This window comes from Tinamus guttatus, unplaced genomic scaffold (assembly GCF_059628265.1).
Source record: "Tinamus guttatus ecotype Peru unplaced genomic scaffold, ASM5962826v1 Tinamus_guttatus_pri_ptg000087l, whole genome shotgun sequence".
NCBI lineage: Eukaryota > Metazoa > Chordata > Aves > Tinamiformes > Tinamidae > Tinamus > Tinamus guttatus.
In genome coordinates, this window is record NW_028288621.1 from 295,644 (window position 1) to 320,135 (window position 24,492).

Here is a 24,492-nt window from a genome sequence, read left to right on the forward strand (position 1 = left end):
TAGCCTGCCCTGTCTAGAACAAGTTTTGAGAACGCTACAAGGAGACCATAGCTAGCATGGGCAATGATACAGCTTCAGAAAGCTCCAAATCTATGAAAATGTCCTTATATAAACAACTAGTTCATACTTGGTTAGTTTGAAGCCTGTTTTCACTTCACTCAAACATCTCTCTCTCTGCATATAATATAACAGTCTGTAAATTATTCTCTAGTTAACAAGAACCAAATACACGGAATGACCTGATAATGCACTGGGAGATAAGTGTGCCTGCCTTGCAGGGTGAGCCCATGGAAACACATCAGGGTGTCCGGAGGAAAACATCGTGTGAAGCAAACAAATTGCAGATTTTTCTAACGGAGACCCCAGAAGTCAAGGAAACTGCACCTGAATAAAGAGAGCAGCTGGGCTCCTTATTGCAGCTCATGTAAGACAATTAGAAGAAATCATTTTCTATACTCACATGTGAAATTCAGGCTTGACTCTGACCTATAATTTCAAAGGCGCTCCACTTTTATCACTTAAATTTCACTCTTAATAAGAGCAGTCTAATTGAACTACAGGCAAAGAGTGTGAAATACTTTACAGGTTTTGCCTGGAAAGGTCAAGGTCTTAAACAATGAAAGGTGCTTTTGATATCAGACTGCTTGCCCTGCACAGTGTAAAACTAATTACCATGATGACAAATAACGCATGTCTTCTGTGCCCAAACGATTTTGTTTACCACCACACGCAAATTAATTACCAATCAACTGCTATCAAAAGTAACAGCACATGGCTGGCAGAGGTCCCAAATACCAGACAAAGAAAATGATCTTAGTTCTTTCCACTGAAGATGAGGAAGCCAGGACAATTTATATTAGCTTCTGTGAACCTATCCCAATTACCTTTTAGCTCTTATACAAGGACACTTAGACAAGTTAAGTAAAATGAGCTAAAAATCTATAAAACTAGAAGAGATTCCTTGATACTAAACTTGAGTTTCTTTTGGTCCTCAGGTGGGTGCGTAACAGAGGTTTACTTGTTTTTCTTCCCTATGCTAGATAATTCAGTTTGGCTTTGCAGAGACACCTTCGCACAGACAAACTGCAGGCATAAGGAAGGACAGATATTCTGTTCACAGCAGTATACTCACTTTAGAACCCTTTTCCCTACAACTGTTCTCACTGCTCCTCTTACATTCCCCATCCATTCTCTTTTATCTCTCTTACCGAGTTTTCCATGTACCTAATATTTTCAGTGACAAATCAGCTTGGTTAGAACTCTCCAGAACTTGCATAAGAAACTCTTGAGCAGCACAACAGACCTCCTTCTGCAGGCTTAGCAGATGACACATTTCTTTCCAAACACACTCTTCTGGAGAAATTCAATCTGGAACTTTAAAAATGTCTTCTGTTGGAGATCACTTCTCCATCATATGCTAGAAAAACTGCTGGAAGGGTAAATATTTCAGTTTTTTTTTTTTTTTTTTTTTTTTTTTTAAACAACAACAAAAAAAGCCTGGCCTGGATTTTGAAGGAGATGTAAGCTCTATTCTCCTATACTTCAATGCTGATATGGCTTTGCTAAGGGCTACATATAAGAGATTAAAGGATAAGGTGTCATTCCTAAGATGTCATTTATAAATCTCAGTGAGGGGTTGAAAGTGTGTTCATGTTCAGTATAGGTAAATGGAGAATGGGGGAACAGTTCTGGCTTCACATCTCTTACGAGTACAGCAGCTTGTCCTTCCATGGTGGATAGCTGGCAGTGCAGGGATTCCTGCAGATTCCTTAAGAAAAAATGAAGAACTGCAAATGCCCCGATCAAGGAAAGAATTACAATGATTGATGGGAACTTTAGGATATTGGAGAAGCACCTACCTGGATATTCTATCACTGCTCCTCCTTTGTATTCACTCTTAAGGAAAGGCAAACCCTAGAAGTGGGAATTAGAACACAAAGCGGTAGTGAAAACTCCGACAGAAGAAATAGAAAAATTTCAGTCCCTGGGACCAGAACACCCTCACGACCATCTTATAGCTGCATGGGGTTGCACTGAACGTGCTGCTAACTGTAGGTTTCAGCAAGTAACTTATTGTTACTAAGTTACAGTAACTTACTCTTACTTACTGTAACTTACTTACAGGCTGGCCCTGATGGAACAAAAAGATATTTATTGTTTAGCTTGACCGCATTTAAAGAAAGGGAACTACAATGTTCTGAAAGGGAGAAAAAGGACTTTTATCCTTAGTCCAAGCAGTTAAACAGGTTGAGAAAACACATCAAGGACAACCTGTGCAAACTAGAGGACCATTTCATTTACTAGAAGGAGTCCTAAAGGGGACTGCTCCCCCAGAAGGAATTGCACCAAACCCCACTGCCACAAAATGCTATGCCTACCTAACAGGAGCTGCAGAAAATATGCAGCTAACTGAAGGGCATACTAAGGTTTCCAAATCACAGATGCCTGTAAAAACAGATCCATTAGCATTGGAAGAACCTCTTAAACCTTCAGCAATTCTTAGTGTACCATCCATCATTGAAGGAACACCAACAGAAAACATGTGGTTTAGAGATGCTTCAGCAAAAAGGGTAAATGGTAAATGGGTATAAAAGACTGTTGCATTAAATATTATCACTGGTTAGGAAGCTACAGAAGAAGATGAAGGCAGTGCACAAGTTACCCATGAGTCAGCAACGTGCCCTCGTGGCCAAGAAGACCAATGGGCCTCCTCACAGGAGTGGAAGGGGTCTCTGGCTTGCTTACAGCAATTAAGTGCAGGAAAGCCAAGGGGCGGAGTGTGGTGCAAGGACTATTGTTTTGGTTCCCACATCTACCTACTCCTGTTATTATCCAAAGTGATAATGGCTCAAATTTATCATGTAAAAAAGTGCAAGATTGGGCAAAGCAAGAAGGATTTCAGTGGGTATTCCACACCCCATACTATCCCAAATCAAATGGGATGGTGGAAAGAGCCAATGGCTTGTTAAAAAAAGAGCCTCAACCCACACAAGGCTCAATGGGACAGACAACTTCCCAAAGTACTCCCTCAGTTAAATAATCATTGTGGGCCTGCTGGAAGGCCTGTAAGCCCAGCATTCTTTGTGAAAGATGAGCTTAGTGCTCAACCTACAGGTAAAAGAGGATGTCCAACAACATTACAGCTGGACAGCCTGTGATGGTCAATTTACCATCCATCGGTGCTGTGCCTAGGACTCTAGGTAAAGCTCGTGGCCCACTTGCCTGGGAAGCTACTGATAGCAGTGGTGCAAAACACAGAATTAGGGCATGATGGATTTTTCCTTCTTTTTCAATGGGGTAACCTGTTCTGCCTCACCCCACCGAAACAAGTTTTTATTTTCTCTTGCAGCAGTGTGCAGGACGACTGATGGAAATGCTGTATTCATTTTACTAACTCTAGAGCTATTAGTTCTATTACTTATAATCTATAAGCTGTATTACATATATTTTGTATATAAAAATGCGAGGTATGACAAACAAATAACCCAAATTCAACCACCCAAAAGGTACAAATTTGTACATAATAGCAGTACTTCATGTTAAAAAATGTTTACTTGCCATGGACTTATAAGTGCAAAAATTATCAATACACTATTTGTGGCACAGAGCCAAGGGGGGACCATAGCACTACTCTGTGAGGATAAGATGACTTGACTATAGTCATGGGGCAGAGTGTGACCAGTGTGCTCCTTCCCTAGCTCAACCTGACTGTTCTCATGTAGCCCTATTCAGGTGTTAATCACCAGTGACATATCTGATCCTGGTGGGTAGCTCCCTGATTTCTTCCCCCACTCAGGTATTAACCATTATTAAGGGTCCTGATGGCTGCATTCTCAGGGGAAGATAAAGCTGATTGTGCATACACCAGCCAGAATTGCTCTGAAATGAAAGAATGACTCTCAGTCAGTCATCTTCTCCCATAAATACGGGGACAGCCCCAAAACCCCTTGAGCTTTCCTTGCATCGCAGCGGGCTGCACGCCAGTGTCTCCCCTTGAGCACAGACACCTCCCAAGGATGCTCCTCAGCGTTAAAGAGATCCTTGCCAGATCCTGACACATTCATGGTAAGTGACGGTAGCAGCTCTTTTTGAACTTGTAAACTTTACTGACATAACAGTGCACAATTTTCCTTAGTCCTAAACTGTTGATCAGGTCTGGGACTAAGACTGCATCCAGCTGCATCCAGACTCCTCTCACAAAGAGTTTGCAAAGCAAGGGGGTCCAATCTGAACCCCCTTGGGAAACCCTCAATGCGAGGGTTTCCTTGGTAATTCTCTGTATATCCTGTACCCCATGCAGTAAATAATAAGTGACCTTGCCTTTAGAATCTCGTGAAACCATTGACCATATGAACAAAACCTATTACTATTTCTTTCAATGCACGAGTGAAGTGCACTGTGTCATTCACCCCCACCATCACTCATTCTGTGGCAACCAATAACAAACACATCAGCAGCAAGAGGAAGACGAGGGAAAATGTGGGCCTGCTGCTGAACGGGGTGGGTGTCTTGCTGATGGAGATTAAAGAGATGCTGGATTTACTAAATGCCTTCTTTACTTCAGCCTTCACTGCTAAGGCCAGTCCCCATGGACTAGAGAGCTCAGAACAAGAGAGAAAATCTGGAGGGAGGAACAGCTTCCCCTGGTTGAAGAGTATTGCTTTAGGGATTATTTAGGCAAACAAATCTATGGGCCCCGACGGGATGCACCCACAGACGCTGAGAGAATTGGCAGGCGTTATTGCTCAGCCCCTCTCTATCATCTTCAAAAGGTCATGGAGAACAGGAGCGGTGCCAGAGGCCTGGAGGAAAGCCAACATCAGGGAGGTGGATTGGGAACTGGCTGAATGGCAGAGCTCGCAGCGTTGTGATAAATGGGGCTGAGTCTAGTTGGAGGCCTGTGGTCAGTGGTGTCTCCCAGGGGCCAGTACTGCTGTAGCCCAGTGCTATTCAGGTTATTCATCAATGACCTGGAAGATGGGACAGAGTGCTCAAGTTTGCGTGTGATCCAAAACTGGGGGGAGTGGGCGACACAGCAGAGGGCTGCGCTGCCTTTCAGAGGGACCTGGACAGGTGGGCGAGTTGGGCACACAGGAACCTCCTGAGGGTCAACAAAGGCAAGCGCCAGGTCGTGCACCTGTGACAGGAGATGATCTCTAGAGGTCTCTTCCAACTTCAAAAATCCTGGGATTCTGGGATTTTCTGAGTCCCACATGGGACACTTAGAATCTACTGTTCCTCCCTACCATTTGTAAGGCAGTAAAATGTGCCTTAACATAAATGAACAGAGGAAGAACAGAGAAAAACAGCCTTTTTCCACAGGGAATGTGTTGAGCCCATCCCTGCAGAGGGGAGCTCTGGGCAGCTCATGGCACTGGCCTTACTGCTCTCTCATCAAGGCCAGTGAGAAGGTACCAGCTGCACTGGAAGGAACCCCCACAGTGCTTTTGTGCTCCATCTTCTCGAGAAATGAAAGACATTCCTGATGATGTTTCCACATCCTTGTAGCTGAGCTGAAGAGAAGCTCTTGATTCAAAGAGCTTCCCCACAACCTTCCCTACCCATAGCTTCTCTACCCGTAGCTATCTGATCTGCTCTGCATGGGAAAAGCTACTTTGAGACATGGAAATACTCTGGAGTTGATCAGGTTCTACCTTGTGATGGCTTTTGCTTTCTTCTCTTTTCTGCTCCTCTTTGAATTTTTCCATCATCTTCTTCTCAACTTTCCAGCAGACAGGAGGATGCAAAAGAAGTGAGTGCCAAAGAGAAGCATGTCCAAAGCTCTGTGCGTGGGGGACAGCAGATGTGTGGCTCAGTTCCCAGCAGCCCTGTGACGGGGAAACTCTGCAGCCCCTCCACGCTGGGCTGGGCTGCTCTCGGCAGCGCTGTGTCCCGGGCACAGGAACAGGGCAGCGCGGCTGCAGGGCTCTTGCCAGGGCTCTGCCTGCTCTGCCTGTCGTCTGCAAGCAAGCGGGGCAAGGAAGAGGAAAGCTGCACTAGATCTCTTACATTTAAAAGACACATATTTTGCTGTGGCAATGCCTGTTTCCCCAAAAACACAAATGAGAAAGAGGAAGCACCTGAGCAGTTTCCTTTTGGAAGCACTTCTGTGGCAGCCTCCCATTCCCAAGCAGGGGACTTGTCGATGCAGGTTTAAAAGCGGCATTTGGAAGTGCCTGCCGGTGGCCTGGGGGCTTTATTTCACCCTGTGCTCTGCAGTGATGGGCCTGCCTGTGGATGGGCCACTCTGACTGCTGTGTAATGGCACATGAGCAACAACAGCTGGTGGCTGCTGGGCCTTCCAGCCCCACTGTGGGTTGTGGGAACTTGTGGGTGCTAAGAGGGAAAGGGGCTGGAGGGAACTGCTGGCAGGTAATGTCCTTGGTGGGTGCTTTGGGGGAAGCTGGGGCAGGCTGGGTGGGTTTGTTCCCATTTCTGGTGACGATGGAGCCTCCTGGTGCTGCAGAGGGGCTGAGCAGCTCTGCCCGCACGCTGCTGGCACCAACAAACCGTGCGGCAGGGGGTTCTCCCTGGCGCCTGCAGCTGTGCCAGGCCAGCAGTGCAGCAGAGCAGGGCTGCGGGGCAGCAGATCTGCTCATCCGCTGCCACGGGCTGCTGCCGACGGAGAGCGGAGCTGGCTTTGCTTTGGGATCCTTCACTAGGGCCCCCAGGTTCTTCCCAGTGCTCCCAGTGACCCTGGTGCCCCAAAGCACCTGGCAGTGGCCCCCTAAGCTCAGTGCCTGCAAACCCCCTCCCACCAGTCCCTCTGCTCTCCACTGACCCCAGGCAGCTCCACGCAGGGCCCACATCCCCAGGGAGGCAGGGCCAGGGTGATTGCCGCACCGCACACAGCCCCACACGGACAGACAGTGCCTCTCCACAGGGACACGGCTTTATTTGCCTCCTGCTCTGTGCTGCTGGCCTCCCCCGGTGCAGAGCTTTGCAGCTACCGCCCGTCGAGCACGGGGCTCCTCGGCGTGCTCCGGCCTAAGGTGAGCTGCAAAGACACCGATGTTGATGGGAGCAGCATGGGCACAAGGCCCCTGATGCCCCACGGTGCCCGGCTGGGGTGTCTTCCCTGATGCACCCCTAGGGCCACGCATCCCCAAGCCCCCTGGCTTTTGGCACCCACAGAACCTCTGGGCGCCTTGCTAGCCAGGCCCCACTGCTGTAGCCACGTGGCTGATGCCTGGAGCAGGCCTGGCATGGGAACATGGCCACCAGGGCACGGGCATGGCCACAGCCCCGACCTGCCCCAGAGCCCGACCTTGAACCCAACCCAGGGCCTCGGCCAGGAGCAGCGCCTCAGCCCCCCGCTGCTGCTCACCCAGGACGTGGACGGCTGCCGCCTGCGGTGCCTGGTGGCTTCCCATGCAGCAGCTCCAAGATGTGCTCAGGAGCTGCTCGAACAGCGCGGGGCAGTCTTGGGCCTGTGAAAACACACAGTGCAGGCAGCAGGAGCTCATCCCCATCTCCAGCAGCCCCCTTTGCTCCCCTCTGCCCAATCGCCTGACCACCCATGGCCAGTACAGGGGCGACCCCATGACGAGGGAGTCACGGGATGGGCAGCCAGCATAGGGACACAGCCCCAGCGCACAGCTCACTCACCAGGTGTCTGCAGACCTCGTCCTGCATCTTGTGCGCGCTCAGCCCAACGCTGATGTTGAGGCGCCTCTGCAGCCTCTTCGACCCCAGAAATGGGGCACACAGGTGCAGGGTCACCTTGCAGGCCTGCAAAAGTGCCCCAGGCCCTGTCATGGGGATGCTCTACACCTGCCTGGGCACTGAGGAAGGAACCTTGCCGGCAGGGCAGCATCACACAGGGCCCGTGGAGACTCCTGCAGCCCCATGCGGAAGGGAACGAGTGCCCCCATGGCTCAGCCAGCTCCACAGGGCTTTCTGTGGGGCGCCTGGGGCTCTTACATTGCACACAGCCAGGGACGGATCACGAAGGTGCAGCACCAGGCTGGGAAAGGCCTCCTCCACCTCCCTGCTGAAAAACGATCTCCTCCCCGACGCAGAGGAGGCCAGGGTGCCATAGAGGCCAAAGGCTGAGCGGCGCAGCTCCTCTTCCTCCTGTGACGAGAAAGACTGTCGGGCAGGCTGCTAGCACACACTGCTTGGCACCGCGCGGCGCTGCCCACAGGGCTGGCAACCGGCAACGGCTGCCCCCTGCCAACAGCAGCCCGCAGGGGACGGCAACCCGCGTGGACTCCCGCCTGCCCACGGAGAGACAGCGGCTCCACTTACCGCCCCCCAGAGTGCCCGGCAGCTCCTGGCCACCTCTTCAAAGGCAGAGCCCATGGCCCTCGCCTCCAGCCATGCCAGGACCTTCGTCAGAGCCAACAGGCTCTCCACAGCCACCTCGGGTCTGCCCACGTCCTCCATGCCCCCGAGCAGCGCTCTCACCACTATGGCCCAGTGCCTCCGCAGCTGCAGAGCGACACGCACATGAGCTCTTGCCTCTCAGTGCTGCTCCCCGCTGCGGCGCCAGTGGCAGCGCTTTCCAGAGCAAGCCCAGGGGAGAGCCCCGATGCCAGGGCATTGCCTCAGTGCAGCCCTGCACCTGCCTCGGCTCCTCGAGCACTTTCGTGCTCCTCCGCAGCTCGGCTTGTGCACAAAACCCACCAGAGGCTGTCTCACCTTTGTGGGTGTTCCTGTGGCCATGTTCCCCAGACCCCTCAAGGCCATTTGTCTTACGCTGCTGACAGGGTCGCGCGACCTCTCTGCCAGCACCTCCAGGAGGGGAGTCACGATTTTCCTCTCCCTGACCAGCTGGTCCTTCATGAGCTGCAATCAAGACACGTGAGCACTAGCATGGAGCAGCCCTCACCTGGGTGAGACGCAGGAAGCCCTGCGAGCCCCCTCGCCCCGCGGCTGCCTCACCTCGGCACAGAACGCAGTGGCTGTGAGCCGCAGGTTCGCCGAGCGGGAACGCAGCCAGTGGAAGAGCCGCTGCACCAGGCGCTGCGGGACCTGCTCCGCGCGCAGCAGCACACTGCGCACAGAGCACAACAGCCTTGTAGCACGTGCTCACACAGCATGGCCCCCCGGCACTGCTCCCAGCTGCGCCCACCCCGGTGCAGACGCCGCTTGCACTGGAGCAGAGCTCGGGGCAGGCCCCAGCTCCCAGCAGCCCTTCCTCTAGCACGGCCCCCACCAGGGGCTCTCACCTTGCCAGGAGACACACGCCGGCCGTGTGAGCCTGGGGCGCTGCCAAGGACGCCCATGCTCCCTGCTCCTGCAGCAGCCGCAGCCACCGGTGCTCCAGGCTCTTGGCCAGCACCAGCTCCAGGGCCTCCACAAACAGGCTGCAGGGAGAAGCCAAAGAAAGCTTCAGGCACAGCACTTTGTGGGAAGCTGCTCTTTAGCACAGCCCCACCATGGATCCCAGCCGCAACACCCAGCTGAGTTGCAGAAACGGCCCAATGCCCAGTGCGCTGCCCTACAGAGCCCAGTCCCACCTACCACGGAGGCAGCCCAGCACCAGGGCAGTAGGCAGGCAGCTCCTGCAAAGCCATGGGCCGCACACACAGATTCTGCCCCTGCCGCTCCTCACCTGCCCGGTGGGTCACTCCTCCTCAGCTCTCTGAGGGATAGGTCCATGTCCTCGCCGAGCGTTTCACTGAGCTGCTCCAGGAGGCTTGGAAGCAGCCAGGGAAGCAGGCGCCGAACCAGGGTGTCATTCTTCAGTGTTGACACCACCTCACAGAGGGCGCGAGTGATCTACAGAGAAATTTAACCAAGAACCACCTGGTAAAACAAGGCCATCGCTCGCAGACCACATCCCCCTGACAGCCCGGGGGCTTTTACTCTCTCTAGTTCTCACTGCAGGGAGAGCCTTTCAGCCTGGCAGCCGCAAGCTGTCCCAGCATCCCACGCTGCTACTACACCAGCCCAGCACCCCACAACGCTCCACGGGCCCTCACAAAGGGCAGGAATCCCGCTTGCACTCAAGCACCGCTTGGAAAGCACGTGCAAAGCGGCACGGCCGCCGGGGCTGCTGGCCGTACCATGCGAGGCTCCAGGGCTGCCTGGCTGCTGCCCAGCTCCCCAGCGCAGTGGTTGCTCCTGTGGCTCTTTCCAGCTGCCCCCAGCTTCTCTGTCAAGTGGATGAGGACTGGGCAGCCCACAACGCTTCTTCCCAGGCTCCTCCACATCTCTGCTGTGTTGCTGCAAAGGAACACATGCCAGCACGTGAGCCGGCATCCCCGGCTACCCAAGGTACCCCAGGAGAAGCCATACACCCTCCTTGTGCCCACGGGCACTGTCGGTGCCCAGGTCCTGGCAGGGACACGAGCTGCAGCGCTCAGCCTTGCGCGGGGCAGAAGCACTGGCTGCCGAGAGGGCCGCCCATGCAGGCGAGCCCCACGGCTGGCTCTGATGGCAGTGGGAAGGGCGGCTGCACAGACCTGTCCATGGGCAGCGGTGTCTGCAGGAGGCTGCCCAGCACCGGCTCTTGGTGAGAGCGGCACAGCTGGACCATGGCCTGCAGCACCACGCGCCGGGGAGTGCTCAGCTGGGTGCTCCGCAGGCACGTGCACAGGATGGACACCAGCTCGGGCACCTGAAAGGAGGTGGGCGAGAAAGAAAGGCTCGGTGTGTCCTTTCCCCATTGTGCCTCGGGGACAACACACTACTGCAGAAAACAGCCAAAGGCATCCTAAAAAATGCCTCCCTCACCTCCTCCTGGAATATGCTGCCAACACAATCCCCTAGGAAGGTCAGTGTCCACTGACCCGCAGCCCACATGCACATGGGCCTGGAGCACAGCAGGCTCTCCGTGATGCTGCTCATGAAGCCTGTGCTCTGGCCTCGGGGAAAATATTTGCAGACAAGCTGGGGAGAAATCAGAAACACAAGCGAGCATGTCACAGGAGTTGCTCAGATGCAAAACACGTGTCCTGAGAGCAGCGCTCCCACACACACGAGCACACAAACATGTCATGGCCCCCTTGGGCTTTTCGAGGGCCAGGTACCTTGGCAATGTTGGTGGAAGCTGCCAGCACAGACCCAAAGGTGACGGCACTGAGCCTCTCGGACAGAGACGAGACCTGGGTCCACGGCGCCACTTCCATATTTTCATCTGGAACTATCAGAAAGGTGAGTGACGTTGATGGGGAGCTATCAGAAAGGGCAGTGATGTTCATGGGGAGCCAACCTCCAGATCCCTGGGCACTGAGCAAGGACATGGGGGAGGCCAGCAAAGGCTGCACAAAGCCAGGGTCCCCCGAGGCAACACAGTGGCTTTGCAAGCTGGACAAGGTGCTACGGCGCAGGGGGATGGGGCCTGGTGCTGGGCTCCTTCCTGCAGGGAGCAGCAGGGGCAGCCCTGCCTATTCCTCTCACCAACTCTCTGGAGAAGGAGGCAGAGGCAGGTCGCTGCCCGCCGACGGGATGCGGCTGTCTCCTCGCATGTCAGAGGCCCCAGCAGTCCCACCAAGGAGCCAAACTCTTGGCAGGCACCACCTCGCTGCGGGAGCAAGACACAGGCACGAAGGTCACCGACATCGCCACGGCCGCTGGCCCTCTCCTGACTGCAGCGCCCCGAGCACTGGCGGAGCCGGGCGGGAACAAGGGGCCACCCTGCAGCCCTGGGACACCCAGAACCCACCGCCCGCCCACGCAGGGCTCCTGGCACAGGGTCCCCGCTCACCCTCTGCTCGTGTCTCTCTTTGCAGGTGCTCAGCACCTGGACACACACTTGCAGCGCTCCGTCCCGCTCACACAGGTGGGCCGAGGTGAGCCAGCGCCGCAGGACCTGCCACAACAGCGCCTGTCTCACCATGGCCTGAATTTCGCCCTTCAGCCCTCCCCAGGGGTCCTGCTGCTTTTGTGCCCCTGCTTTCCCTGGGCACTGCAGCCCCGCGTGAGGAGCCCTTGCTGTGGCCACCTTCCCACTCCAGGTTCTCGCCACGGGCAGCCTTCATTTGTGCATCAGCCCTTGCTCACAGCTGCACAAGTGGGAGAAGCTCTGCTCATCTAGGGGGCTGCAGGACACTGCAAGCTGCCTGCAAGAACATTGCTGCAGATGGGAAAAGCGTGGATGCAAGCCTAGGGTGAGGGGGCCTGAAGCTAGGACCATAGCACTTCCCACTAATGTGCACAGATGGCATCAAGTTAGAGAAGAGCTCCCCTCCACAGACCAGGCCCGCAGGCGTGATTCCTGCAGCTCTGCCATGTTCTGGCAGCAACAACGCCTTCCCCGCTGCCCCAGGGCACTCACCTGCACCACGTCCCCCAAGCAGATGGGGACCGGCTCTGCCTGCTGGAGGGCTGCCATGAGCTGTCCCAGGGCTCGCAGGGATGGGGCCTGTCACCAGAAAGCAGGGGAGAGGCCATGTACCCCACAAAGATGCCACAGCTGCCAGTGGGATTCCCATTGCTTGTTTGGGGTGCCTGGTGCTGGCTCCCTGCTCAGGGGTGACCCAGCAGGCCAGCACCTACCACTATGTGTGAAGCGGCCGCCACGGTCTCCCCTCTCATGTGCAGCTGCTCTGGATAATGATGGCACAGGATGGCCTGGCAGCATTGAGCCAGGAGCCTGCACTTTTCCCCCCTGCTCAGACAGGGTTTCAGCTTGCTGAAAGGAGAAAAGGGCAGAGAACACAGAGAGGGTGCTTACTAGCGCACTAGAGTGAGGCAGAGGACAACTGCCTTTGGCCCAATCCACAACCCCAAACCCAGCGCCCGCAGCCTCAGCCAGACCAGCCAGCTGTGCTGGGACACAGTGCCAGGAACAGACCCTACCTCAACTGCTCCATGGCCACGAGGGCCCGGGGCTGCACTGGGGACTCCCGCGGCTCCTCCTGAATCACCTCCTGCAAGGCACAGACAGACAGGCACATGGTAGGCATCGGGCAGGAGAGCGGGAGGGAGCTCCTGCCAGGCTGAGCCACGGGCTGAGCTGCCCGAGCCCACAGACACCAGCCCTGTCACCGCCTCACAACTCCCACAGAGGCTCTACAGGAAAAGGCAGCAGCTCTGCAGCGCCGGGACGCACTCTGCTCCCCGGCTGCAGCCCCAGTGCCAGCCCCCACGCGCCCTGCCAGCTGGGGATGCAGCTCGTGGCCGTCAGGAGCTTGCATACCACCCTGCAAGAGCATCGCGCCCCTGCGCAAACCCACCCCATGGCCCAGCCCTTGGCTCCCCTGCACCACGTCCCCAGCTCTGGGCACTCACCACCAGGGTCTGCAGCAGCTCCCGCTTGCGGCAGAGCTCAAACCTGGGGCTGCCGCCTGCAGCCTGCAGGGCAACGCTGATCTCCGTGATGCTCTGCACCAGGGAGAGCCTCAGCTGCGCGTCCTGATGCCAGGGGAGACAAAGAGGCTTTCAGCCAGGGCCCCAGGGTGGGAAGGGCAGCGGGGCTGGGGCGAATCTGCCTCTAAGAGCAGCGCAGGGAGGACATGGTGCCCTCTGGGGGCCCTGCAGCACCCTGGGTACCTGCCCCCCAACACGGAAACGTCCCCTCCCTCTCCCTTGCTGGCAAGGAGCCTCCCATGGGAGGGGAAGCTGCTGCTCCAGGTGCTGCCTGGGAAGGGCCCGTGCATCGCGGACACGGGCAGCAGGCTGAGCAGCGCTCGCCTGGCTGCAGCGGCAGAGGTGCGTGACGGGAGGAGCAGGAGGGGCCGCAGCTGGCAGCACCCACACGCCTCTGCCCCACGCTGCGAGCTCCCACCTGGCAGCCCTCTCTGTAGAGCCCCAGCACGTTGCCCACGACGTCTCTCTCAACGTGGGCCAGCAGCTGCTCCCTGGGGGCGCGCAGCGACATCCGCCCGTAGGTGACCATGAGCGTGGCGCGAGCAGCGTGTGTCCTCACCGTGTCGCCCTGCCGGGGGATCACCAGAGAAACACTGAGACATCAGCCCGCTGCCCTCCTCTGCCCCGAGACTTCGTGTGCTCCTAAGGCAGGAGCTGCCCCTGCCCCAACAGCAGCACCTCCCAGCAGGAGCACCCTGGGCCCTTTACCTTCTGGGTTTTCAAAGTTGCCAGGAACTCCTTCACGCAGGCCAAGGCAAGCGAGAAGTGGCTCTCGGCACAGCGCGACACAACTGAGACCATTCCCTGCAAGGCAGCAGAAACAGGGAGTCGCTCCCAGCCCAGCACCCAGCCGTGACCAGCTCCAGTGGTCAGGAAGGACCTTTCCGCAAGGAAAGAGCCACAAACAGGACACCAGCTGTGCTGGAGCAGGGTCACACAGACCCCCTGCGCCCCAGGCACACGCAGGAGACACCCTGCCGCACAGCAGGGCAGTGCGAGGAACCCTCACCTGCGCCTCCCACAGCTCCAGGAAGTTGGCTGCTTGCAGGTGCTTCAGGGTCTGCTCTCGCACGTGGCGCAGACACCCGCAAGCTGCCAGGGCCGTGCCGAGAGCCTTGTACAGGAACCTCTGCAAGAGGAGAGGCCAGGCCCCAGCTGCAGGGACAGCTCTGCCCGGCGGGACAGGGCCAGGCCGCAGCGGTGCCACCGTGCCGAGAGCCGCCCAGGCGCCTGCGGCAGCAGCCCCAACTGCACGCGCTGGCCAGCCCGGCACAGCCACCAGCCCGGCGCGGAGGGGAGAGCAAGCGCCTTCCTGGGCAGCGAGAGCAGCAGGGACAGGAGCCTGCCGGGCAGAGCAGCGCCGCCAGCCCGTGCGTGGGCCCCGGCCTCCCAGGGCTCTGCTGGTGCTGCAGCCCTCAGGGCACCCCAGCAGCGGCAGCGACACCGCGCAGGGAACAAACCTTCTCCCAGGACAGGCGGGGAGAGCTGCCCAGCTGCTGGCTCAGCTCCTGGCTCAGGCCCACGATCCAGGCGTCGCTCCTGATGGCTTCCAGCGATGTTTTCAGGAACTAGGGCAGAGGGGGACATGAAGCAAACACCCCCTGCCCTTGCCTGGGCCCTTTTGCACATCTAATGGGCAGAGCTCCCTAACCGGCCCTCTAAAATCTGCCTCTGTCTCTCCCCCAACACGATGCTTGAGCCCGGGGAATTGGCAGGAGCTTGTGCTGCTCAGTGTCCCAAAAGGGAGCCCCCAGGTTCCTCCCAACACTCTTCCACACCCCAGGCGCCCGATCCAGCTGTGGCCCCCACACACATGCTGTACCTTCAGCACAAGGCTCTCCCACTCGGCCACATCCAGGGAGCTGGCGGTTGTTCCTGCAAAGCCCAAGGAGGCAGACCCTGTGCTCTCAGCGCCCTGAGCCCCCAGCAGAGCCCCAGGGTCTCCTTTGCAATCCAACAGCCCAAAGGCTCAGCCCAGGGGGCTGACGAGCATCCCTAAACCTGGCACCATTCCCCAGTGCCAAGCTGGGAGCTGACGGCATTTTGCTGCGTCCTCTGCCGCCAGCCTGTCCCTGGCAGCGACACTTTACCTGCCAGATGCTGCAGCAGCAGGGGGATCTCTGCAGCCCAGCTTGCCCCCAGCGCGCTGTGGATCATGCCGGGGAGCACCTGCAGAAGCTGCAGGGCCGCAGCGCCACGGCCACCGCCCGCATGCGGAGCCACCGCCGCCGTCACCTAGCAGAGCGCGAGAGAGACGGGGGGCTCGCACCTGCCTCGGAAGCCGCGGCTGCGCTGCAGGCAGCCAGGCAGGCAGGCAGGGAGCCCCAGGCACCTCTCGCACACTCCTGCCTCCTCCCGAGGTGCCTGCACCGGCCTCGGCACCATCTCTCCCACCCTCTGCCCGGCCACGAAAGCTCCTTCCCCGCTCCTCGAACTCACCAGCAGGCGAGCCAGCAGCGCCTGGGGAGCCGGCAGAGCCGCTATGGGCACAAAGGAAGGCAGCATGAGATTCCCAGCCCCTCTGGGCCCTGCCCGTGCCGCCTCCCATGCTGCCACGCAGGGCTGCAGGGCACCCCGGCCACAGCGCCTGCACAGCGGCACTGCCGGGTTCCTGGCGCTGTGCACACAGGGACAAGGACAGCCCTGGCGCGACAGGAACCAGCCCCAGGGCCCCAGGAGAGCTGCGAGCAGCAGTGCCCAGCGCCTCCGCCGGGAAGGGCCGCATGGAAAGAGCCCTCGCGCCTGGCAGAGGAGACTGCTCTGCCCTCTGCAGCCCCGCGCCTCCCGCAAGGGCCTGGCAGGGCTGCAGGGACACGCGCTGTCCCGCGCCACCAGCCCGGCACTGCTGCCCGTCACATGCTGCTCCCCACCTTGCTCCTCAGACTCCAGGGCCTCGGGCTCCCCGCGCTCAGTCTCCTGGCGCCTCTCGGCCAGGGCGCGCAGGCAGCGGCACAGTGGCACAAGCAAGCCCGTGTACTGCACTGGCACCACGTAGTGCAGCAGCTTCGGCCACAGGAGCTGCGGGCAAGAACCAGGCCATTTGGCACGAGGGCATTCCTGCCTCTCCGTCCCAGTCCCTGCGTCATTTCCATGTCTCCAGCCCTGGCCTGGGCCCTTGGCCTCGCTCCTTCACGAGCTCAGGAGCTCTGCTCCTGCTCCGCCCTCCTCTTCTCCCTCCTGCCCCTCTCCCTGCCGCGCTTCGCACCCCTTTCCCTCTCCCTCGCTCTGGCTGCCTGCTGAGAGCGGCTGGCACACCTCTGCCCCCGGGGCAGCTCCCTTCCCTGTGGCAAAGGGATGTGGGAGCCACTCGGCCTTGCCAGCCCCTCCCAAGGTCTCTATGGGCTACGGGACGCAGCCAAGGCGCGTGCCCAGCGGTGCTCATGCGCTGCAGCACGCACAGGATGAGCGACTCTGGCCACACAGAGCTCACACCCAGCCCTCTCTGATTGCTTTCATGCCTAAGGTGGGTGTCCCGGTGCACATGGCGAGAACAACTCACTTGGGCTACTGTTCCGTTGGAGACATTCAGTGTGCTGACCATGTGCCAGCACAGGCGCCGAATGGCCCGTTCGTCACGTGCTTCCACAGCACAAAGATTCCCTGTAGCCTGCGGGATAGGGTGGCAAATATTTGTCACTGCCCCTTCCCAGGCCCCACGGTGCCTGGCGATGGGGAGGACCCCCACCACGGCACCGGTACTGGCAGCCCGGCTGCGCTGGGCTCCGCTCCTTCAGGGAGACCCATGGCAGTGCGGCACAGCCATGAGGTGCAGCCGTGGCGCTGTGCTCTGCCTTACCAGCCTGCCCGAGGCACGGCAGAACTCGCTGAAGAGATGCCCCACCACGTCCCACGACGAGCAGCCCAGGCTGCTGGAGCGCAGCAGCTCCCCGATGAAGTGCAGGACGGCCATCCTCACCTGCAGGCAGGGCAGGCTGCCGTCACGAGCCGGCCCCAAGCCCCAGGGGAGCTGCCTGCGCTGCGCTGCAGCCCCTCTGCCCAGGCCGGGATGAGGAGGTGGCAGCAGCCCTTGCTCTGCTGCTGCTGCTGCCGCTGGCCTCCTGCCCCAGAGCCTGCCTCCGCCTATGGCAAAGGCCTGGCCAGGCTCTGCCTTGGAACAGCCCTGCTCTGCCCTGCAATGGCCCTGTCCAGACCAGCTCACCTGGCACGTGGGGTCGTGGCACACGGACTCAGCCAGTTTGGCAAACAGGGCCAAGTTCTCCTGCACGGCAGGCACTGCAAGAGACACGGAGAGGCGGTGCTGAAGCCAAGTCCCCGTTTCCGCAGGGATTTCACACAGCTCCATGGCTTCCCACACACAAGCAGGGCAGAAAAGGGGTGCCAGCCTGTGCCTCAGAGGAAGCAGCACATTCCCAAGGGGATGCTGATCTTTTTGTTGCCTGGCCTACTGACCATCAGAGCGGACCAGAGCTTGCAGCACTCCCACGGCTGCCACACGATCGGCCTTGCTCCCGTTCCTCAGTTTGAAATAAAGGAAGACGATTGTCTCCTCGGGGCAGATTTGGGCTGTGGGGAAGAAAGAAATCCTGCTGGTCAGGAGAGCCCAGCGTCTTCCCACGTGTGCAGCTTTGCGAGAGCTGCGGTGATGCTGCAATGCCGCCCCGGCTCTCCTCTCCTTACCCTGCAGCACCATGCAGCGGCACAGCTCTGCCCTGTGCCCGGGCTGGGGTGGATCGATCTCGTCACAGAGCTGTGGGAACAAAGTGTCTTTCAGAGCAGGTTGCATTGGTAGAGAGGGGGACAGAAAGGAAACCTCTCGCGGGCATCTCTGGGTGCGGAGCCACGCGCCAAGCGCAGCGCCCTGGGCACACGCAGGGCTGGGCAGCAGCCGAGGCTGCCCAGGAGCCCCAGGCCAGGGAGGCGCCGCCAGGCCTTACCTGCTCGTGCACAGCAGCACTGACGGCCTGCAGGTGGGCCCGTGGCCCGCGGCTCTGAATGCCAGCCACAGCTGCCAGGAAACGGCCCAGGCTCTGCAAGGGAGCGCGGCAGGGAGAGGGCAGCAGTTACCGCGAGCCCCCAGGAAGGCAGAAACAGGCGTCGCTGGGAAAACCACAGCCTGAACGCACTCACAGAGCTCTTCACACACCCGCAGCCCTGGGAGGCACCGCAGGGTCCCTTGTGGAGCCACGTGCCCCAGGCACTCAACGCGCCCTCCCAGCCCTTCTGCCCTGCTGCTTTCTGCCAGTAGGAGCCCGGGAAGCCACAGGGCCCCGTTCCCTCTTCCCATCTCCAAGGGACCCAGCTCCTGCTGGCGCCCTGCAACCCCCCGACACCTCATTGCTCCTCCGCAGGCCCCGGCCGTGCTGTGCCCCGCACAGTGCCTCACCATGGTCACACCAAGGGGCTCTCGGACCTCTCGGTATTGGTGCAGCAGCCAGAGCAGCTGCTCCCAGACACGCTGGCGGTACTGCTCTGCGTGCAGCAGGACGGCCATCATGGCACCCACTGCCCTGAGCACAGCCTGCTTGGCCTGCCGAGGGAAAGCAAGATGCCGCCACATGCAGGGATGAGGCTCTCTCCAGCACCCGCCTCCCCGTGAGACACCCAGCCTGCACTTCCCGCACAGGGCTCTCCCTTTCCTCTCAGTCCCGGCAAGAAGGCCTCGCTCGCCAGCACAGGGAGCGTTTCCTCCCACCACCCCCACCTGCCCTGCTAGAAGGCCCCAGCATTCGCCTCTTGCCTGCCCCAAGTGCTTGGCCCAGGGCTGCTGCACGGATGTCCCCTCCTGCCTGTCAGCACCGCTCACGTCGGCGCTCCCTGAAGGCTCCCGGCTCGGGATGCTTTCCAACCAGCCTGCTCCCTCCAAGCCCTCACCCGGCCCCGTGCACAGCCCCGCTGGCCCCTGCGGACGTCCCCGTGGCTGCCCATGGCGGCAAGGGCAGCAAGGCTCACCTCTTCCCCCTTGCACCGCTGCCAGTGTCTGCCCACGTAGCAGAAGAGCGGGTAAACCGGGGCGCAGAGCTGGGCGGCCTCCAGGCGAGGGAAGACCTGTTTGTCCCACTCATGCAGGTACCCAGCTATCCCGCTGCACCACTGCTCCAGAACTGCAGCACAGGAAGGGAAACAGGATCGCCTCAAAACCTCTGACCAGCACCACACATTGCAGTGGCCCCCAGGCCTCCTTCCGCCCACTGTGGCCTTGCAAGGGTGGCACGGAGATCTGGCTTCAGAGACACCCTGCGCCATGGCACGAGACGGCCGGGTGGAAACGCTGCCTTGCTTCTCCCTTCTTCCACCCCCGCACACCTTCTCCTCCCCAAGGCTTAGCTCCCCTCCAACACTGCCCGCTGCAGCCCCAGCCTCTTCCTGCCCCAGCGTTTGCCCCTCAGCACAACCTTTGTGGTTTTGGCCCTTCTTTCCCGGGCTCTGCCTTTAAGCCCACAAACAGCAAAGCAGGCTGTGCTCAATGAAAGGGAAGGGAAGGGAACGGGGGAGCCCAGGCTGGGCAGAGCTTGGCCAAAGGCAGATGAACCAGGAGGCACACGTGGCAGCAGAGGCTGGGCAGGGAGCCAGGAGCTCCTCCGGCCAGCGGCACCCAGTGCCGTCGGCTCCGGCCGCAGAGCCGCTGGCAGCAGCGCTGCAGCACCGACACTCACCGTCGCAGACGAGACGCAGCGTGCGGCCGCTCCCCGCCGCGCTCAGCACGTGCTGCAGGGCCGACAGCGTGCTCCCCGCAAAGGGCACGCACTGCAGGGCTGCAGAGAGAGCAGCGTGTGGGCAGCCCGGCCACCCAGAGCTGCGGCGGCCAACAGGCTCCATCTCCCGGCACCGCTGCCAGGACAGCACTGGGCCAGGGGGAGAGCCCGCTGCAGGGAGGCTCCTGCCAGGCCACTTGTGTGCCAACCACCTTCCTCGAGGGGCACGGGGAGTGGGGAAGCCCTAAACTGGGGAGGACAGCGTGGGGCACAGCCTGGTGTGTTGGCTCTTTGCTGGTTTCCCTCTGGTGCAGCCCTGGGTCTTTGGGGCAGGGCTAGGGGTCCGTTCTCCTGCTTGGCACCCGCTGGCACCCAGCTGGGGGGCCCTACCATAGCGGGCAGCCACGTTGCGCAGCGTGATGAGGACGAACTCCTCCGACATCTCCTGCAGGGTTTGCAGGTGGCCCTGCAGCGCCGACACCACATCTCGCAGATGGCTGCGGGCCAGCACCACCAGGACGTCGCTAGCGGCCGTCCTCACAGCAAGCGGCGCATCCTGGAAGAAGCATTTTGCATGTGGCAGGAGCGGGACTGACCCTTTGCCAGGGCTCGGCCTCCAGGCAGGACACACAGGCGCTAGCAGGGCTCCCGCTACGCCTTGCGCACACACAGCCCCACAGCTCCTCTTTGCACATCCCCTGACCCCACACCGCAACGTCCCCGCACGGGACGGCCGGGACAGGGGCCAGCACCTGAGGTCACCCTCAGAGAGAACGAGCTCACCTGCGCCGCTCGCAGGTCCTTCAATGCCACCGCTATGGCTCTGTCCACAACAGAGCTCTGCAGGTGGCTCTCCTCGCCCCATAAGACGCCCTCCAGCTCGCGGTAGGTCTCCTCCGCTCTGCCATCCTGGGGGCACAGGGACACAGCAGCCATGGGACGTGCTGCTCCACACACAGCAGCTCGGCCACGCCGATGCCAGGGAGCAGCTGCTGGCGCTGCTCAGCACAGCCGTCGGCAGCGGGCGAGAAGCCCTGCTCTGTGACCTCCTCGTGTGAACCCAAATCCTAATGTGGACACCCAAGCCCAGAGATGCTGCCACCTCCTGCCATCACGGAGGGCGCGAGGGATTGTCCACGCAGCATCCACGTTTTGGAACGAGGCGCAGCCCGAGGGGAGAGGCAGCATTGCAGGCGATCAGTCTGCGGCACCCAGGGAAGTCAGGGTGCTGCAGGGAGCCCATCAAGACACCCCTGCTCACCTCGGCGTCTTGCAGGCGGTCCAACAACGAGGTCACGATGGCAGCAAAGGTAGTAATGGCCACAGGAACAGAGCTGGCCACACTCCCGCCATCCTCACCACGTGCAGGTCTCGACCGGGCACCCGCACAAGTGAAGCAACCTGGAAGGAAAGCAGCACCGGCTTTGCGTCACTCCAGCAGCCGTAGGGACAGAGCCCAGCTCAGGGCAAGAGCCTGCACAGCTGGAGCACGGGGTGACAGGAGAGGCCGCTGGCGCCAGCCCTGCTCAGGCTGGGGAAGAGGAGGCTGCAGCAGCTCGGGGCTGGCCCCAGGGGCTCAGGCACGCTCTGCCCAAGCCTGGAACGTGGGCGCTGGCAGGTTCCGTCGCCCCCGTGAGACACTGAGCGCGGGGACGCCCCCACCTCGGAGCGCTCGCAGCACCCCCATCGCGGCACGACTCCCTCTGCGGATGCACTGCTCCAGCAGCACCTCCTCCCACGGGAATCACAAGCCACTGACGCAGCAGCAGTGCCGGGAGGGACAGGTCACCCGCGGGGGCCACTGTGACCTGTGGGGACCGCTGTGACGCCTCACAGAGGGCTGCTGGCAACGTGGGCATGGGCAGGGACGGAGTGACAGACACTGGGGCCTCCTGTTCCCTAAACGTGGCACTGCCCCAGGCTCCAGCACTCACAGTTGCTCCTTGGCCCCCAGCCCTTCTGAGTGGTGACTGTCCCTTGCCATTGCACAGGGGCAATCGCTCTAGCAGAAAGAACCCAGGAGCTGCTCAGGCCTCTGCTCACACAAGTGCCAGGTCATTCGGCTGCCTGGGAAGCCTCGCGGACACCCAGAACCTGATGGCATCAGGCCACAAGCTGCCAAGCCAGTGACTGCCAATTGCATGCAAAGCCTGGCAAGCAGAAGGAAAAGTGGGGCTGTGCAACATGCAGCGTCTCGCCTTCTGGACTCAGAGGGGAAAAAACTTGCTGTGGGACCTGTCACAGCAAGAAGGAAGGGGAAAAAGACTGCAGTGTCTTTGACAAGGAGGAATTTGTGTTTGCAGCATTGCTTTTCCCTCGGTTTGCCAGGCTTTGCATGCAATTGCCAGACATGTTCTGCCAACTGACGGGGCCGGGGGCAACGGACAGAACCAGGAATCAATGGAAAGAATGGTCTTATTTCACTGTTAATATTAAGACAATACAGAAATGAAATGGTACATTTAACAAAACATTAACCTTACTACACACTCGGTTTTAGCAACAGACAAAATAAGCAAGGTAATGACCTACCCATTACTGTACGAGAAAGAGAATAGAGAATGTGAGGCAGTGATGAGGAGGCCGCTGTCCGGGGGTCAGCCAGGTAGATGCCCAGGAAGAGCAAGAAGTGCAAGAGCTGCAGCTCCCGTGTGTCTGCGAATGGCAGGAGGAGGAACTCATTCAGGGAGCTGTTGGACATTTGCTGTTCCCAGCATGGGGGACTGACCAAGGAAGAAAAAGATAGAGACAAGTCAGGATCACACTTTTAAAAGGGAAAAAAATAATTTAATAAAATATTTCCCATGTTATTTAAAATCGCACATTGCTTCTCTCTTTATTGGTAGAGTCTTTGCGTGGTTCCCTTCACCAAAAGAGTCAGGGTGGTAGGGACCTCCAAGGATCAGCTAGTCCACACACGCACATGCACACGCACACCATACAAGCGTAGTCCCCTAGAGCAGGTTGCACACAATTGTGCGCACACCCATTTGCACACAGTTAACAAGCTTTTTTCCTTACGCAAATGAACTTCCTGTGTTTCATTTTGTGCCTACTGCCTCTTCTGCTGTGGCTGGACACCAGTGAAGAACAGTCTGTCCCCATCCTCTTGACACCTGCCCTTGGCTAAGGAGGCCCAATTCTCCCAGCCTTTACTTGTAAGAGAGATGCTCCAGGGCTCTCCACTGGTCTCCCTGCAGCAGTGCAGTGTCTCTCTTGTACTGGGGAGGTCTCAGAACTGGGCACACTGCTCCAGAAGTTGCCTCCCCAGGGCTGTGTAGGGCCACACTGATGGTTGTCACATCATTGATGGCCCATGCTTACCTTGTCCTGCAGGAATCCCAGCCCCTTCTCTGCAGAGTTATCTCCAGCAGCAGGTCAACTCCCAGGTTGCCCTGGTGCAGGCGCTTCTTCATGCCTCGAGCCAGGACCGAGTACCTTGAGCTTGCACTCAAAGAGGTGCCCGTCCATGGCTTCACAACAATAAATGCCTGCCAGAAGAGGAAAGCTATGGGAGATGCCAGGATGGAGCCCCCAGCAGTTCCTGTGTACAGCGCCCCCTTCCAGACAGGAGCCCTGGATGTGGTCAAAGGAGCCCTTCTGGCTGTCCCTGACAACCCCTGCCACATTCAACTCAAAGGATTAAAAGGAAGGCACTCTACATAAGTCAACAGAAACCTTGAGTTTTCTTGCCATGTATGCAAAGTAGATATAAATATAAAATACTGTACTGAGCAGTTCAAGGATAAAGAATGATCATGGTCTGTTCTGCTTGGTCTAATGATGTATCCTCCTGTACTACCAAGATGCAGGGGACTTGTGTTTTACTTACTTTTAAAGAAGGTGATTCTTCCTTATCCTGCCACATGACTGCAGGGCACTGCACACAGCAACCATTGGGAGTAGCAGCCAAGATGAAGGGAGGCAAGAGCAAGAGCTTGGGGCATCCACTGAGGCAGCTCTGCTGAAAAGAAAATACCCAGGAATCAGCCCTTTGCCACAGGAGCTCAAGGCTGCCTGTCTCGCACCATCTCCCATTCCAAACTGTTTTTGTGCTCCGCATGTGTGAGGACTCTCAGCACTCTTGCAAAGAGCACTGCTCAAGCAAGGGAGACCACTCCAAGAGTGACAAGCCAGAGAAAGTAGGCTGAAGGAAAAGCTGGAAGGTGTTAGGAAAAATCTTCATGTCATTTTCCTTAACAGGGTCCACCTCCAGCTTTCTGCTTTATCCCAAAGATACAATGTGCTTCTGTATAAGATGATCTTCTCAGTATTCCAGCTCTAGGTGGGGGCCTCCTCAGAGGGAAATTCCCAATGGAAATTCCCCTGTATATTTAAAGCCCTGCAGGTTAACTTCTTTCCCATTCTCCACCGATTGGTTGTAGCAATGACTGGCCCATGCCAGGCCATTGCCCACTCCCGACCTTGGTGGGGTGGCCATGGTGCTTCTAGGAGACAGGCCTGACTGCTCTTCTTGCCTTCTCCCCCGCAGAATGGCTGCTGCTCACTGAGGCAGGCAGGGCTTGAGGGCCAGTCTCCACCAGCCCCCAGATGCAACCGCAGGGCTTTGAAAAATCTG

General features: G+C 58.6%; 3 protein-coding genes and 1 pseudogene across 3 annotated transcripts; 1 reads left to right on the forward strand and 3 right to left on the reverse strand.

Moving 5' to 3' along the window:
- Positions 1 to 24,492, forward strand: part of LOC148595509 (ATPase family AAA domain-containing protein 2-like) — a 398,768-nt pseudogene that overhangs the window by 181,929 nt on the left and 192,347 nt on the right.
- On the reverse strand, positions 6,947 to 8,691 carry LOC148595516 (protein maestro-like). Its single transcript, XM_088520357.1, has 6 exons — positions 8,644 to 8,691; positions 8,251 to 8,433; positions 7,924 to 8,076; positions 7,609 to 7,731; positions 7,251 to 7,430; positions 6,947 to 6,997 (listed from the first exon to the last, which is right to left on the reverse strand). The coding sequence occupies exons 1-6, from the start codon at positions 8,689 to 8,691 to the stop codon at positions 6,947 to 6,949; spliced, it is 738 nt and encodes a 245-aa protein (XP_088376483.1).
- Positions 9,170 to 12,954, reverse strand: LOC148595517 (maestro heat-like repeat-containing protein family member 1). The gene is made up of 10 exons (XM_088520346.1): positions 12,751 to 12,954; positions 12,448 to 12,583; positions 12,227 to 12,313; positions 11,657 to 11,761; positions 11,350 to 11,473; positions 10,980 to 11,092; positions 10,413 to 10,567; positions 10,014 to 10,173; positions 9,560 to 9,726; positions 9,170 to 9,311 (listed from the first exon to the last, which is right to left on the reverse strand). Exons 1-10 carry the CDS (start codon positions 12,855 to 12,857, stop codon positions 9,170 to 9,172), a joined length of 1,296 nt encoding a protein of 431 aa, XP_088376472.1. The 5' UTR covers positions 12,858 to 12,954.
- On the reverse strand, positions 13,075 to 23,384 carry LOC148595518 (maestro heat-like repeat-containing protein family member 2B). The gene is given in 23 exon segments (XM_088520358.1): positions 13,075 to 13,113; positions 13,183 to 13,305; positions 13,679 to 13,853; positions 14,283 to 14,457; positions 14,460 to 14,613; positions 14,615 to 14,683; positions 14,685 to 14,828; positions 15,083 to 15,135; positions 15,351 to 15,429; positions 15,700 to 15,740; positions 16,131 to 16,278; positions 16,760 to 16,867; positions 17,057 to 17,176; positions 17,420 to 17,493; positions 17,671 to 17,784; positions 17,899 to 17,968; positions 18,156 to 18,248; positions 18,605 to 18,748; positions 19,171 to 19,322; positions 19,875 to 19,973; positions 20,304 to 20,469; positions 20,697 to 20,822; positions 23,352 to 23,384. Coding segments are annotated over 23 exon segments (2,499 nt in total).

Bases quoted from the DNA above. Each gene is read 5' to 3' on its own strand.
- LOC148595516 (XM_088520357.1), bottom strand. From the start codon at position 8,691: ATGGCCTTGAGGGGTCTGGGGAACATGGCCACAGGAACACCCACAAAG. The intron at 8,077-8,250 runs GTAAGTGGAGCC...TTCTCGTCACAG, and splicing joins GCCGGGCACTCTGGGGGGCG to GAGGAAGAGGAGCTGCGCCG. The intron at 7,732-7,923 runs GTAAGAGCCCCA...GCACTTTTGCAG, and splicing joins CGTCCCTGGCTGTGTGCAAT to GCCTGCAAGGTGACCCTGCA.
- LOC148595517 (XM_088520346.1), bottom strand. From the start codon at position 12,857: ATGCCTACCATGTGCCTGTCTGTCTGTGCCTTGCAGGAGGTGATTCAG. The intron at 12,314-12,447 runs GTAGGTGCTGGC...TTCTGGTGACAG, and splicing joins CGGCCGCTTCACACATAGTG to GCCCCATCCCTGCGAGCCCT. The intron at 11,474-11,656 runs GTGAGCGGGGAC...TTGCTCCCGCAG, and splicing joins AAGAGAGACACGAGCAGAGG to CGAGGTGGTGCCTGCCAAGA.